Source organism: Zonotrichia albicollis, chromosome 2 (genome assembly GCF_047830755.1).
Source record: "Zonotrichia albicollis isolate bZonAlb1 chromosome 2, bZonAlb1.hap1, whole genome shotgun sequence".
In the NCBI taxonomy this organism is placed as follows: Eukaryota; Metazoa; Chordata; class Aves; order Passeriformes; family Passerellidae; genus Zonotrichia; species Zonotrichia albicollis.
The window spans coordinates 110,686,720-110,703,085 of record NC_133820.1 but is presented as its reverse complement, the minus strand read 5'-3'; the positions used below and the strand labels follow the sequence as shown (position 1 = coordinate 110,703,085).

Below are 16,366 nucleotides of genomic sequence, written 5' to 3'. Positions count from 1 at the left end.
CCAACTGGATGTGAAGAGCGTGTTTTCGTGTTTTGAGATTTGTTGTGTTTGTTTATTTGTTTCTTTAGGGTAAAATATGCATTCACTGGGTTAAAGTAATTATAAAATATGGAAATGAGCCATGCACTTCTGAATTTATGCTTCAGAAGCTTGGGCTAAGAGTCTAGTCTTCAGAGGACTTCCAACAGGGTGATAACCTGAGCTTTTTATTTCAGTAACAACAACAATGGAGGCCTTCTTATTCATTTCTGGATCGTATTTGTGGTACCACAGGCGAAGGGGCAAGTGCTGTGTGAGGATTGTGTGGCTGCCATTTTAAAGGATTCCATTCAGACAAGTATCATCAACCGGACTTCGGTGGGAAGTCTTCAGGGCCTTGCAGTCGACATGGATTCCATTGTCCTAAGTGGTTAGTAGTAGAACACATCCATATCCTTGACGAAATACTTCATTAAGCAAATATTTTTTATTTTGGAGTAGAAAACTCTATAAACTAAAATCTTGATCCTACATCTCTAGCTTCTATTACTAAAATTGTAATAGAGGAAAAAATCTGTGAAGAAAAATAAAAATGAGATTTGAGGTCAAATCAAGGTGCAAATTGTCCTTGTAAGCAGTGATTGCAAAACTTCCTGTATTGGGAGTGGTTATGTTCATAGTCAGAAGGTAAAATGGAGTCCTTTGTAGGCAGATTTGGGTTTGTCTGTGATTTTAAAAGCATAAAAACATGAAGGGTTAAGGTGGATCACTTCATTGAAAATGAAAGATTCAAGAAGAGATTACAAAAGGTGCCCATTTGCTAAATAACTTTTGTGCCATTCCTGTCTGGGGAACAAACTCACAACCTGTGATTCAAGCATATTTAATGTATTAAGCTACAAAATGTTTAATGACTTTCCATTCTAAGGGCATCAGCCAGAAAATGACGTTCAGGGTACCTCTATCTCAGTCCTTCAACTGACTTTGATTGCTTAATTGCCATGCAGTATCTTCTTGCCTCACCTCCAAAGCTGCTTGCAGAATTTTCAGAAATAAAGGGGGCTATGGCAAACCCTCTCACTGAGAAAAGTGTTTTGTCCTGTGTGTTCAGTGTTAGGACTGAGGTGTGATTGAATTAAACCCTGAATTCTGGATTTCAGGCAAACAAGAGGACTCACACAACTCTTTTTCTATGCAGCAGGTCTTCGGTCAGATTATTGGTCAACAACAGGAGCAGGTAGGTAATTCGCCCTTTTGGCAGCTTCCTGTAGAGGAGAGGTGGAGAACAAAGCTTTTAGTTTAGATACTGTTCAGTGTTAATTTAAGAGGGCTAAATTCAGCCTTGGCATTTAAATCCTGACTTACTAAAAGGATGACCAAGAGTCTTGCATGTTACAAACACAGGAACTCTCTACCTTTAATCTGCCTGGTAAATTTTTAGATGTACCTGGTGACATAGTAAATGTCACCAGTAAACACATAAATCAGGTGCTTGCTATTCATTGTGTTGACCAGCAGATTAACCTTTTCTTAACTGGACAGTAATGAATTTAATATGCTGAAAAAGAGCATGTGTTGTCCATGCTTTTGTCCATTCTTTATCCACCTTAACTCCCTTTTCTCCAAGGTTAATGGTGAGTTATTCTTTTGAATGAATTCCCTAACAGTAATTACTTTAGGCAGTTGAGTTTTGCCAGGGTTGTGGGAGACACTGATTGTACACCTGCTTGGTTTCATTTTGTAAACCTCCCAGAAGAGTTCTTTTTCAGTGTGCAGAGCACTGAATAAGCAGGTCAAAAGTACAGTACATCTACCTTCAATAGTACATGGAGTAGGTATCTAGAAAAAAGGTGCTACTAGGCTGAGCAATAGTACCGCACCTCTGATGGGGACACCTGCTAAGACTCTGTTGGGCCAACTGTTATCAATCAGCTCGGGATGTGTTGGCCTCCCTTGCTACTTGACACAGACTGACTCTTCATCTTGAGAAATCTCAACTTTTTGGTTTTTCAAGGGCTTTATAGCTTTCCATGTTCATGTTTTTCTTTCCTGAAACATTTGGTTGCACTTCTACCTGTGATTTTTCACTTCTGTTACCTTGTAAAGGTTTTAGTTTGCATATTTTTTTTTAAATCCAACTACTTTTGCCATGCAGCCAAGTCAAGCTCTGCTAGTTCTGAGGTCCACAGGCAGACTTCAGGTCACAGAGCATGGTCCAATGTTTATATGGCTAACAGCCCATAATTTCTCAAAAGTGAAGTCAACTTTGCTATAGCATTCATTTGTATAAGCCTCCCAATTTAAACTGCAAAGCAAAACAATATTGGCTTCTATCACATCTCATTAATGTGCATTTTATTTCTATCAAGAGTTTTACGTATTGGTGTTTACTTGCGTAGCAATTTCATTTCCCACTTCCATGTTCCAGGGTGGAGAAGTTAGCCCACTTGGAACGTGGTTCCAATTTATTCCAGAATGCAGCCCCTAAAACAGAAGAAATTAAGAACACAACACAAATATTGTTGCTAAGGCTTTGTAGGACTTACATGGTGTCTTTTACACAAAGGGAGAAGGATGACCTGCCATATTCTAGACATCTTTCAGAGACTTTGTATAGGTTCCCACAGGTTTCAGATGGTATCTGTGGGAAGTGTGGAGTGGGTATATAATGAAGTTCCTGGGGACAAAGAGCATGGATGGCCACAGTACATGAGAATCTTATGCTGGTACAATTTTATTTGCTGGGGTTCTTTGACTGTGTCTGTTTAGGACTATGGAAATGATGCAGAGGTAAAAGTGAACATGCAGCAGCACAAAATGAATGAGCATTGGCAGGCTGTATTTTGAGAGCAATGGAGTTAACTTTGAGTATGGAGATGAACCCAGTGTTTGGTTCAGGCACAGAATGGAGTGCAGATTTATTGAAGAGTGGTGCTGGAGAAGGGACTTGTGGACATCCAGCTGATGTGAGGTTCTTGCATTGCCATAATATCTGATTATGCTGGGTATCCTTGGTGAAAGACTTTATCCAGCTTTGGTTTCAAACCAGCATGCTTCAACTGCTTGTAGTTCTAGAGTCAGGTCTGAATTTGACTGTGCCCCATAGCAGCAGCGACCTCATCCCATTGTTAATTACTTAGTAGAAATAATGGTAGTTACATATAATTTTAGAGATTATGATCAAGGTTGGCTCTGCTAAGGGTGACTAGATAAGCACAAATAACAATTATAAAAATAATGTTGTTGTGAAGAGATAAGAACAAGGAAGAACAATTACTTAAACAAAGCTTTTAACTGCAATTCATTTAAATGGAATGTGACCCTTACAGATTGTTCATAAGCATTCATAGCATTAGTTTCATGTTACATTCAATCGTAGTTTCAAGATTGTAATTTAGAAGTGGAAGTTGGACAAAGCCTGCCACTTCCTGTCTTGATTAGCTACTGGTTAAAAGGTCAACATTTAATTTGAGTCAACAATTGGTAGTAAAATTTCTCAGTGCTCTTAATTGGTGTTCCATGATGGTAACTATTTAAGCGACTTATGTTTGTAATAGGCAGAAATTAGGGCAAATACTCACTTTTGATCTTATTCTCCCTAATTTGCATTTTTATTCCTTCTCACCTTTTAAAGAGCTATGTTAAGAGTTTTAGACATGACCAAACAAAAATTCCCTAAGCTTTTTGCTGACTGCTAACTGCAATATTGAATTAAAATAAAGACCTCAATATGTTTTATTTGGAATTGCAGTTGTTCCAGCTTAATTGGAAAATTGGATGCAAATAGGTTAATATTTTTCTTATCCTTGTCTAAATTATGACACAAATTTTTACCCTTCTTAAAATGAATGTTGTGTAGGGGAAGTTGCATAATTTTTATTTCCATTGTTTCCATTTGTTTCCAGTGTTTCCATTTCTAATGGTGATTTCTAGCACTGCAGAAATTTTCAGGACTGGGCAAAACAAAATCCTGGTCTGAATTCATTTTGATTCTGCTTTGAGCAGAATGTTGAGCAAGAAAACTCTGAGCATCCTTTCCAAACTAAAGGACTTGGTGAATCTGAATTTGTTGCTAGCACTTCAAGTTCATGTCATGATAAAACATTGAGAACCTTGACATTTGATCAATAAAAAAGCTGGGGGCATACAGACATGCAACTGTATTTACCTTTGATTTTGTTTTATGTATTTTAAATATCCTAATGTCCGTAGGGGCAAGCAGTACATTTATGCTTTGAAAGTAGATGAGTATGTCCCAGTGAAGAATTAAGTAATTTATCCTCTAGAGACTCTGCAGAACTTTAACTGCAAATTGTACAAAATGGCACTGCTTTAGTGCAAATACCCTGCAAGAAAATACCCTGGCAACAGCACTGTTGGCCATGCTCTGTACTTGTTATAAATAGACTGTTCTTGAACCACAGAGTTTTATCTGAGATGAAAGCAGTGAATGACACAAACAGCCAGAAAGGGAGGCTTCACAAGGTGAAAGGGGAATGGTTTTAACCTGAAAAAGGATAAGTTTGGGTTTAGGGTAAGAAAAAATTCTTTACTGTAAGGGTGGCTGCCCAGAAAAGCTGTAGATGCCCTTTGGACGTGTCTGAGGCTAGGCTGGCTGGGGGTCTGGACAACCTGGTGGAGTGGAAGGTACCCCTGTCATGGCAGAGAGTTTGGAACTAGATGATCTCTTACAACCCAAACCACTCTATAATTCTATTATTACTTTGCTTTCCAAGTTAGATATGCCTACATAATTTGCTTTGGTTTAACACACAAGTTTTATGGTTTTTTGTTTTAATGCCATGTGGATTTAGTAGTTTTGGAGTGATTGTGTCCAGTGTTGAAAATGTGACATTTTCACAGGAACAAATTGCATGTATGATCTCTATGCTGACCAACTACATGAGCACTTTCCTCTGGATACCCAAGCTACCTCAGAGGGAACAATCTGCTATTTTAAGCTTATTGCCTCTGTGGGCCACCTTGTCCGTCTTTCCATAGTATCCCTTCAGATTGAAGCAGATAACTGCATCACTGACTCACTCACCATTTATGATTCTCTGATGCCAATCAAAGATAAGGTACTCTACCGGTGAGTATAAATTTCTATTAAGAATTAATTGACAACTTTTGGGTTTTTTTCTGAAGACCTATCATCTTCATGTTTTGGTTAGTTTGGTTTTGTTAAAATTGTTCTGATCTTCTTGTATTTCTCACATAACACCTGACAAATTAAAATTTCTTGGATAAGTTATCTTGCTAATAAAAGGGAAAATTTTCTTCAGTTTTTTCTCTTTTTTTTTTTTTAACTGGAGTGCATCTTCACCTAGCTACAGAACTATGAAAAATTTGCGCACTACTGGGCAAAAGTTTCTGTTTCTTATCAGGAAACAGATGCTGACTGAAAGAGAATGTCAACATTTCCTCCCTTAAGTAAGCTATTCTGTATTAAGATTAGTGCTTTTCAGATAAACACTGAAGTTCTGAAACTAAGTCTTGTGATTTTCCGTAACTGGCACTCACTAGTTCAATGCTTTTTTTATCTGCTCTATTTGTTTAGAGGGTTATGAAAATCTTGACTTGAAGCTGTGATGGGTTGAGGGATGCGAACTACCACTTTTTTCTTGGTCTTCTCTTTCTTTAATGATCCATTATGTTTGTTTAGGAACTTTTTCTTTAAAATCCCTGATAATTAATTCCATAGGACTCTGCAAGTCAAAAGGAAACAACACCATCTCCATGAAGTAGACAAATGCTCAGCATTTTCACCTCTGAAACCTGTTCTCTGGCATTTCAGTCTGTGGATAAGCCTCACAACCAGAGCATTGACTTTTCAGTCCTTTTTGAGAGCTGTTCCTATACTAATCTGTATCTCCAATTGACTTGGATGGTGCTCACTTACATGTTAGTATCTGTAGAGGACTGAAGATGTCTGCTAAGTAATGCATATGGAAAGTAATTTTTTTTTTAAATGAGACTACTTGATTTGCTTAGGTTCTTAATTTCTGACTTGAAGAATAACTTTCTTGTCTTTCCTACTCCCCAATACGAAGATAAAACTGTTGGTCTAATAAAATAAGATTTTTCTTCAAGCTTTTTGTTAATTTTTCCTTCACTCATTTTTACTTGGAGTGAAGGCTGGAAGTCATCATCTCATAGAGTGAAATATTCCATATTAATTTTCATGCAATTTCCTTCATTTTTGTAAGAAGAATTTTCAGTATTGAGTTTTAAATTGCCCTTGTAACAGGTATATTTTTGTTCAAGAGCATGGAGATTTGACTGGACTTTGAAGGAGGTAAGATCTGAACCAGTGGAAAATTTATGTAGAGTGAGAATAATGTGTTAATTATGTATTTGTTCTTCTTTCTTTCCCTTCAGAGCCTGTGAACCAGCTGATTCATTGGTGTCACTTGTGTCCACAAATAATCTCATGCTGGTAATATTTAAGGCAGCACAAGTAAAGGAGCAAAAGGAATTCCATGGCTATTTTGAGGTCATTACACAAGAAAGTAAGTTTGTTCTGTGTTTGGAAGTGTGTTTATTATATTGTTTCTTCTTCTGAAGTGTCTGTCATGTTTCTGACTATGGAAAAATTATTCCTGTATCTGAGTTTCTCCTTTTTACAAGTGCCTGTCTCCCCTTCACCTTCTCTGTATTACTGCTATTGAGTAATGTAATCTGATCAGACTGGTTGTGAAGTATGAACATAAGAGGCTGTAAGCAGCCCTGAATTCAGTTGGCGAGGACTGCAGTGTGCCAGTAGATGGGGCTGTTATTTCAGGTGTAGCAGTGGTCGCCCTTCTGCCTTGGGACTCGGGGATCATGTTAAAAGCGGAAGGATGACAGCACTAAAAACTGCTTTCAGAAAACAAAACTTCAGTTGCTTTGTCTGAATGTGCTATCAGTCCCTGCCTCCTCAGGAACACAAAAGAGTCTGTAACGTTTGTGCATCAAGCTCATGTCTTTATTGCTTTAATCTTTAAGAAATGCTGAGATCATAATCACAAATAGTACAAGGAATATCATGCTAGTGACCCAAGAAAAATCTCACACAACTCAGTGCAAGGAAATTCAAGCTGCTCAAAAAGATGCTGCATACTTTTAATGTTGACAGTAATTAAGCCTTAAAATATCATCATAAAAACATGTGATGAATCCTTCATAATAAACTTCAGGTTCTATTCTGCATGGGCTGTGGGTCGGTTTGTTGGTTTTCTTTAAGTTCAAGTCGAAGTTTTCTTTGTTTCTCTGCATGTGCAAGTTTGTCTTTAATGAATTCTGTAAATCCATTGAGCTGTCATCCAAGAAAGTTTGGTTTCCAGGAGGCTGATTAGTTGAGTATGTTGTCCATTTCATTTCTAACTGGCTGCTTTCTAAGACTAGAGGTCCTGTGTAGTGCTGCAGTGTGGATATATTGGTATTCTTTTTTGCAAAACTGTCTTCAGTGAAATGACGTAGATTTTACAGGGTGTTCTTCTGGTCCTGCAGAGACCAACACTTATCCTGGATCTTTACAGCCTTTGTCTTCTGTGTGCATTATTGGGAAGGGTCTCTTTTTACAACTTGAATGCAGCTAAATATAATTCCTGACCTGCCCATCTTTGCAGTGACAGACTTCTGATAAATTTGGATGCTTTAGCCCACTGAATAGCTTTACTGAAGGTATATCAAGGTTTGCCCAATTTCGCCTCCTTTTATTTTTTTCCCTAGGGTGTGGGAGAACAATAGTGACAAAAGAGGAAACAGGCTATGAAGGGAGAATCACAAGTCCATATTACCCAAGCTATTATCCTCCAAAATGCTTGTGTGCATGGAACTTCCAGGTAGCGTTATTCTTTCTCTCTTAGGCACTGCTGTGTGATTTGGGCACATAGAGCTTAAGTAAAGCAAAAGTTATTGAATTGGTGGTAACCTGCATCCTCACAGATGCAGTAGTTTGAAGAAATGGTATTGCTGAATAGCTGGCTGTGCTCAAGTGTTTTGTATCAGCTTTTTCTCTTTCTGTGCACTTGTTTTTAAGGAAGAGAACATAGTTCCTAAGCTGTCCTATTACAAAGGTGAAGAGTTAAGAGTTTTGATATTAAGCCCGCAGAATAACTTCATGGCAGGCAATGCAAAACTTGACTGTTTTAAACTCCTCTCTTCCCACCCCCAGAAAACTGAATAAAAAATATGTACAAAAAACCTAACCTAGTTATTACTGCCACTTCTCTGGTATCTTTTCATATTAATTTGTCACATTTAAATCACATTTAATTTGTCTTCAGAATGGTCTGTCCTATCAACACAATCCTGTGGTGTTTGTTTAATTTGGTATCCTTTTCCTGCATCATTTCATGCACTCTCCTGAAAGTAAATTGCTGAAAATTGATGTTGTTTTAAAGTACTTCTATTTTCTCTGACATGAGTGTTTCCTTATAAATGCTGCTGAAATAAAGTCTCCAACTTAGGCTTTGCTCTTTAGTGTTTTCCTCTCTATGGAATGTAGCAATGGATATGATAAGATCCACTTTTTACCCATCTTTCTGCTTATGGTACTCATGCCTTGTTAATCTAGTAACTGACTACAATGAATAACAGCAATATAAATGAAGTCCAGCTAGCTTACAGCCTCTTCCTCTTCTAAAATGATGAGGTGATTTTTGGGGGGCTAAATTTACAGTCTTCAGTTCACCCTGGACTTCTGATAGAAAGGTTTATTGCTCAAACAAGTTTCATTTTCAGTGCTGTATTTTCGTGCAATATTGAAAATTTGCTCATTTCCCAAGTTATATTTTCAATAAGAGAGCGGGAGAAAAATTTTCATTTCTGGAGTTTTGCCCTGAATCAGTCCTTGTTTTTAAATGAACACTGCTTTGCCATGCAAAGAAGGCTCTCTTCCTTTTTATGAAAGGAATTTCCAATTAAGTATGAACACTTGTGATTTTGCTGGGTTTAGAAATGTTTTGTAAAATACGAAAGAATGCATGGCTGCGCAGGTGCTAGCAGAAGACTATAATAATGTGGTAGAAGTAACTCCTAGCATTATAAATGTGACACAAGCATTCCAGGCAGTATCTTAACTCTAAAAATCCTCTGAGGCTTTGTGTCCTTACACAAGTACATTTGGATGTATTTGAGTGCTTTGATCTTGATACAAAAGCTGCTTTCTATGGCCAGTGGCTCTCTAAAGATGAGAAGACTATTGGCTAGAGGGGGAGAAAGCCTGCAGCTGTGGTGGGCCTGTGCCAACCCTAGACTCAGGACTGAATAGCTGGCAAGAGTGTAAAGTGCTGGCTGTTGAACTGGTGAAGCCAGCACAGCTCCCAGGGTGTGGCAATGCCAAGCTCCGTAATTCCTGAAATACGTTTATACACTTTTATGTTCTATGCCCACAAAAGGAAAAGGAAGACTGCTTGCACTATCTTTCTTGCTCACAACAGACCCCATTGAAGAGCCTTGGTATAGCTCTGAAATTCCATAACTATACCATTAGTGAGAAGAATATTAAAGGCTGTGAGCGAGGATGGTGGAAAATTAATGAACACATGTAAGTACTCTGCATGGATTATTAATGTAATGGTACCAAATAAGCCATCCCATTACTACTGCAGCTCACTCAGAAAGCTTCCACAAGGACAGAAGTAATTCACTGGGGTGTCCTACCATTCTTTCATTTTAGCTGATGATGTAACAATCCTTATAAAATAAGTGTGTGTGTGTGTGTATGTATATATATATATATATTCTACTGAAAAGTACCAGAAAGATGAAGACAAGAGTCTGTGGTACTCTCTGGAGAGAGAGAAATGGAAAGAGTTGGGTGAAGATTGGTGTCCTGTGAACTCTAAAATAAATCTGTGTTTTCTGGGGCCACTAAACAAGGTCCGGTTAAAGCCCTTTTAAGTGTAATTTAATTCTATGATTGCTCAAGAGAACAACAAATCTAATTAACTTCTTGGTGAAAGCTGTTGCAATGATTGGGAATAGAACTGTAATTGCTTCCTCATTCCAGTCACTGACTCTTGAAAGAGAAACTGCACAAAGTAGCTTTCAAGAAACCACTGTTTTTGAAGTATTTTTTATTCAAATATTGCTGCTGGTTTTTAATTAAGATACCACTGCTTTCCCAGCATATTGTCCATCCATGCTTTTCTCAGTTTCGAAGTCAGTATCTTTAGAATACTGGATGATGAGGCAAGGCTAGATTTAAAACATCCTTTTTTTTTTTTTTCTTAAACTTCATTCAGATGGGAATCTCAGTAAGATTAGTCTTGAAACTTAAGTTTCTGAACTCACTACTGAAACTAAGTGAATTAGGCCCTTAAGAGTACAACTGAAAGAATTACAGAGAGAATAAAAAGCTTCATCTGTTCTTGAATAGAATGTTGTATTTATAGAGCGAAAATTCAATTTGAATCTCCTACATCTGTGCCTTGATGAGAATTGGTTGCTGGACTAGATGAGTACATAAAAATACCAGTCAAAACACACTACATGTAGTATGTTTGTGTGATTTTTGGGGGCCTTTTTACGAAATAAATTGAAAGATTTCTGATATTTGGGATGTTTGAGATAAAAAACAAAGGCAAAATCTGGAGGAAAATATTATAATAGGATCATACTGAGGAATTCTCTGACAGCGAATCCTGAAAGAACATGAGCAGCTTTTTGACAAACCTGCCAATTATGCATTCCACAGAATCAAATGTGCATGGTATGATTCTTAGAAGTGCACTCAGGGTTACTTTTGAAGTACTGCACAAGGACACACGCTTCTGCTTTCTGTTGCAAGTTGCTGGCTATAGTTATAGATCAAGACAAGCTTTCCTTTGAAAGACTCTGTTTTTCATTGAAAATAAGGCTTTTGAACCTTTTTTTCTGTCCTATATTAACTTTTGAAGGGGAAAAATATGACTTCAAGCATGAAACCTGGTGATGTGTGGTTTTTTTTTGGTTTTGTTTTCCAAATTTTAATTGTTAATGAAATGGGGTGGTGGGGTGCAGGCAGGGGACCCCCTTTCTTCAGCCTCTTGCCGTTGCAGCCTATGGGATGTTTATTCTGCTATCTTAGATAAAAATGGTTAAGAACCTTTGGGATATTGATATTAGTAAACCCTGTGAACAAGCAGGTGGTGCAGATAAGGTTCCATCAGACCTCCAGGGACAGCTTTCTCTAACCAGAGACACTGAACACGACCATGCAGTTCTTCCTTGTCTTTCTTCCAGCTGACATACAATGCTTCACTGCCTTGTCAAAGAAGTTACAGCTGATGAACTTCTTACTTAAAATTCTCAGAGGCAGGAATACCAATGAGTGTCTTATGAGGAGACTACCAGAGCTTTATGTGAACACAAAGGTGCTTTATTTGTCCTAAAACTGTTAGTGCAATATGCCCTTGTTTCTGCTACAGCATGCATGAATCTGCTTATCCCCTGAAAAATTATCCTTCTCACTTCTCCAACATATGGGTGGGATCCTCTTAATCAGTTTCTCTCTGGAGCAATGACACAGAGTTACAGATGGTCCATTTGCCCTGGACTTGGATATATGACCAGTAAAACACCAGCAAAAGGCTCCTGAGGGCCTGTAGCTTTCTTTTACCAATCCCATGATCATATGGCCTTTCACAATGTGTAAAGGAGATGTACCTGTTTCAGCTTTTCCACAGATGGGCAGTAATTTCTTCTGCTTTTGGGGAGATGAATTTGTTTTATTTGTCTGAGAAGGGCTCAATGCAGACTTTAACTTTTGTTTGTTTGCTTGTCTGTTTGTTTGGTTGTTTTGTTTGTGGCTTTTTGTTTGTTTGGGTTTTTTTATATTGCTAGGGTTTGTTGGAAGGAAGACTGTGTCGGTCATTGGCAGAAGAAGAAATGTAGAAAATGTCTGTGAGCTGCTTGAAGGGAATCAGACTGGTAAACAGCATTTTGCTGTGCACTTCGACAGGCTGTTTTAGGTTGGGAGCATTGGTGACGAACACTAAAATTGGTGACAGTTAGACTTCCTGTTGTAGGGAAGTCTGCACTCAACACTGATAGATTTGGCGGGTGGGTGTACGGGCTTGAAGGCAAACCAGCAGGAGGAATTAGCTTCAGATGAATGTTTTGCAAGAGCTTCCAGGTCAGAGCTACAATTTAATATGAAAATTGCAATAAAGGCAATAGTACAGAAACACTGGCCTAAACAGAGGAAGTCAGAATACGACCTGACACCCTGTTGGTCAGGGTGGGAGTAGCAGTCCAACTAAATGGTGGCTGCAATGCCATTGGAGGATGGATACAGCCTTGTTGAAGCAGTGATCCTGTGAAAAGGTCTCCTCTTTCTCTGGAGATCCAGTGGTGGCTGTCAAGAGTCCTCTGGGTATCAAGTGCTGCTATTGTGGTGTCCCAAGCCCCAAATTTTTTACAGGCAGGACTGTTTGGTACATCCCCCAGGGCAGGGAATTCCACAATGCGGTAATGAAAATCTGTGAATCATTCTGGGGAGTACTTGACTTAGCAGAGTTGGCCCCCTCAGAGTGGTGATTGCCTCCCCAGAGGGAGTTATCAGGATTCTCTCATTTTAGCAGCTCACATATATGGTAGTAGAAATATGTACTTTTGATTACACCTTGCATTGTAACCCAAGACTGTAGTTAGTGGTGTTTTTTGAGGTTTGAGGGTTTTTTGGTTGTTTTTGGTTTGGTTTGGTTTGGTTTGTGGGTTTTTTGGGTTTTTTGGGTGTTTTTTTGTTTTTTTTGTTATGGTTTCTGTTTTGTTGGTTGGTTGGTCGGTTTGGGTTTTTTTGTGGTTTTTGTTGTTGTTTGGTGGTGTTGGGTTTTTTTGTTGTTTGTTTTTGGTGGGTTTTGTTTTGGGTTTTGGGGTGTTGGGTTTTTTTGTTGTTTGTTTTTGGTGGGTTTTGTTTTGGGTTTTGGGGTTTTTGGGGGTTTTTTTGGGCTTTGAGGGTTTGTTTGCTTGCTTCTTTGTTTGGGGCTTCTTTTACAATTAATTTTGCTATAGTAAGAAGCTGTAAAATTAACTCAGATTTTTGTATCTGCTTCCAGGATGTCAAAGAGAAGTCTTATTTTCTAAATTGTTTTCTTCCTTTATTTTTCATATTGCTGGAACAGATGCCCCTAGATCTGTTGACAAGATGTTTGATTTTAGTACAGTGAAATAGGGCATACATGAAAACATATGAATGTGTCCATTCCCTTTGGCAGACCTCACTGGGATGCTCAGGACACTGAGGCAACATCTGTTCACATGGAAATCACTGACCAATTTTTCTCCATTCGGTGACATGAAGAATAGTCCTGGTGCAATGTTTGATGTGGAAAAATACACAAGGGGAATATTTACTTCTGGCTAATAGTCCACTGCTCCATTTAACAATACAACAATCAATTTTTTTCTTTTGTTCTTTGCGTACATTTTGTTGTCAGTGAGTGACCTTGTACTGCTGTCAAACAAGTGTGTGTGCCAAGTCTGCGAAAAATCAATGCAGCCGCCTGTGCTCTTAAATCTACTTAAAATTCATATGTACTTTGATTTTGGCAGGAATATTAAAGCCAGATGTTTCTCTTTTAAGTGTTGCATTTTTGAGACATTTTAGTTGAGCAGAGGAGGGAATCTTTATTTCCACTTCTAGAACATCCTGTACTGTTGAGGTTCACTGATTTACTAACTCTAAAACAGTTTCCATTTTTAAAATAATAATTCAACAACCTTTCCCTTGTCAAAGAGGCTTTGTTTGGTTGTGGGGATTGTTTTTTCTTCTTTGCTTTTTTTTTCAATCTAGTTTTTTGTTGGCCCAGCCCCAATCCCCTGGTAGAGAATGGCATATTTGATGAAAGGAACATTAGAAATTCATTTAAAATGGATGGATTAAATATTTGCTGGCATCAGAAAGTATTTTGGTTTCTCTGAGTCAAGTGGCACCTAGGCAGAAGTCCAAGGAACTTCTTTGCCAAAATAGCAATTTAAAGTATATGTGCACTCAAGGCATTATTTTTAGGACTATTTATTTGAAGGTGGGACATTGAGAAGTAAATTTCCACAATGTTAATGGTGGATGAAGGCTGGGTAGCTACTGAGAAACAGTTTTGGTTTTGGTTCTTAATTAAAGTATGGGAGCTGACTGTATTTCTGAATTTCAGTGGTGTTGACATTTAAATTGTATACAAGGCAGTTTTCCCGTGAAGGCTGCTCTAGAACTCGCCTGGACACTTTCAGGTACTGTGGTTACTATGTTGATCACCAAACAGTGTTCCACGTCACAAGTTCTGCTGTCAGCGTGGAGTTGCAGTGCAGTTCGAAGGTCTCTGAGAGGCCCCTGCTGGTGGAATATGGCAGTTACAACATCGGCCAGCGTAAGATGGATTTTATCTCTTTCAACCCTTCTTTGCAATTCAGATCTGTGAAGTAGCATTTTTTGGGTCCAGTAGAACCTAATTAAGTTTATGCAGGAAATTACCTGTTGGGTTTCAGTTAATTTTCTTTTCTAATCTCACTAAGTCAGATGACTAACAAACAAAGAACATTTCTAGGCTGTGCATCTAAGGTTTGTGAGCATGTGCAGCATGCTCTGCTTTGCTGCATGCACACTGTTCTCTTCTGCACAGTCCTCAAAGCTTCCTGCATGACTATAACCATGGTGCAGTCAGTTGAAGTCTGTTCCTGTTTGTTTTAATCCCCAACATTTTGTTTACAATTTTTCTGTTGCTATAAGGCTTATAGCTAATGAAAAGAGTACCAAACAACCATCTGCTTATATCAGTGTTTCCATGTATTTATATACAATGCGTGCAAATCAGAAATCTGAGCTGAAAAAACAGCTCAAAAAATTGATAAACTCTGAGACTGAAATTTTTTCAGTCCTGTAAAATACAACCTGTTTACTGGTACTTTCTCACCTGTGTTACTTTTACATATTCTTTTTAAGGTGGGAGAGAAGCAGTACTTTCTAGACATAGTTACTTGTTGCATTAGAGGAACTCTCTTCAATGTGTATATGTAGAATATTTAAAAAGAGGAGAAATTTGATTATTTTAGTTTATAAGGCAGAATTATGTAGTTCATACACCTCCTCAACACAGGTTATTTACCAAAGTTGCAAAGTGCTGCAAATTTTAGTTATTGGAAGTGAGATGTCCTTTAAAACAAAGATGGTCTTCTAAGTAGTCTTGTGTTGCACCATAAAACACTGGCTTATTTGTTCCAGCCCTAGAGAGCCTTGGTACATATTCCAGGAACAGCTGAACTGGAACTTTAAAGATATTTTTTTCCTCTTCTTTAAATCCCAGTTTTCAACATTTGAATTCAATTTAAGTGCTGGAAATATATACAGACTGTTAAATTTAGATCAATTTTATTGTTCCTTGGAGCAGCTTAGTGACTGTAAATTGAAACAAGCTGGCAATATTTGTGAAAAATAAATCATGAGGTTTGGTTGTCTGGTTTTTTTGTTGTTTTGTTTTTATTATTTTTTTTCCCTTTTTAACCTCCAGCATGTCCACCTGGACATTTCAAGTGTTCTACTGGCTTATGCATTCAGCAGATGCAGCGCTGTGATGGCATAAACAACTGCTTTGATGAAAGTGATGAACTATCTTGTGGTTTGTATTCACTTATTAGAGATCTTGACTGGAAAACAGTGAATGTATTCTCTAATCTTAGAAGGCAACTGAAACAAGGTGAAATTTTTTAATGAGACTAACAAAAGATGTTATTCTTTTGTACATCTGGGTACAGACTATCTGTCAGTCTCTTGAATGCTAAATTCATAATTAACCGGCAAGGGACAAAACCAAGAATAAAGAAGATATGCACTGGAGAGCACGAGGAAGAAATTTAGATGTGCAGTAATAGCTGTAGTAGGATGTATTTCCATTTGTGATAAAAGCTGGCAATTATTAATGAAGTTCTGTGCCATTTTGATGTGAGTTATTTTTGTGGGGGGACAACAAAGAGGGGTTCACAGAGTAGATGAGAGTGATACTAAGCATCACCACCTGGGGCACTCACTCAACTCCTTTGTGCTCTATTTTCTCCATGCATAACGTGGCACTGATGCCCATCCTTGTATTGGAATGTATTGCCTTGTATTGCCCATCCTTGAAGGAATAAATGTTGTACCCAGACATAGTCAGAAGGGGATGTGTTAGCACTTACAGGAATGCTTCTGTACCTGATTTGGCTTATATTTTTAAAGTTGTCCCTGAGTGGAACTGTAACTCCAGCTTTGCAATACAGGACAACTTGCTTGCCTGCAATGGAGTAAGTGATTGTGAGAATGGAAAAGATGAGCAGAACTGCACCCACAGTAAGGCTGTTCTCCTGAATAACTTTTTCCTCTCTTTTGTCATCTGTCGATTCCTGACTTGAATTCTGGATGCTGCATTCAAAAGGTTAAGAGGCACTGTCA

The 16,366-nt window shown here is 38.1% G+C and overlaps 1 protein-coding gene across 6 annotated transcripts in view; it reads left to right on the top strand.

Annotated features, from left to right (window-relative positions):
* TMPRSS7 (transmembrane serine protease 7) overlaps nucleotides 1-16,366 on the top strand; it is a 32,823-nt gene that overhangs the window by 8,098 nt on the left and 8,359 nt on the right. For 2 of the 6 annotated variants that reach the window (XM_074536021.1, XM_014271009.3), the window contains 9 exons: nucleotides 216-409; nucleotides 1,178-1,216; nucleotides 4,843-5,071; nucleotides 6,361-6,491; nucleotides 7,693-7,805; nucleotides 9,405-9,511; nucleotides 14,176-14,312; nucleotides 15,450-15,557; nucleotides 16,154-16,264. In XM_074536021.1, coding sequence (XP_074392122.1) covers nucleotides 216-409; nucleotides 1,178-1,216; nucleotides 4,843-5,071; nucleotides 6,361-6,491; nucleotides 7,693-7,805; nucleotides 9,405-9,511; nucleotides 14,176-14,312; nucleotides 15,450-15,557; nucleotides 16,154-16,264 — 1,169 coding nt within the window. Of the gene's footprint in view, nucleotides 1-215; nucleotides 410-1,177; nucleotides 1,217-4,842; nucleotides 5,072-6,360; nucleotides 6,492-7,692; nucleotides 7,806-9,362; nucleotides 9,512-14,175; nucleotides 14,313-15,449; nucleotides 15,558-16,153; nucleotides 16,265-16,366 lie in introns of all 6 variants that reach the window. The other 4 variants (XM_026796745.2, XM_026796744.2, XM_026796746.2 and 1 more) reach the window with 4 other exon arrangements.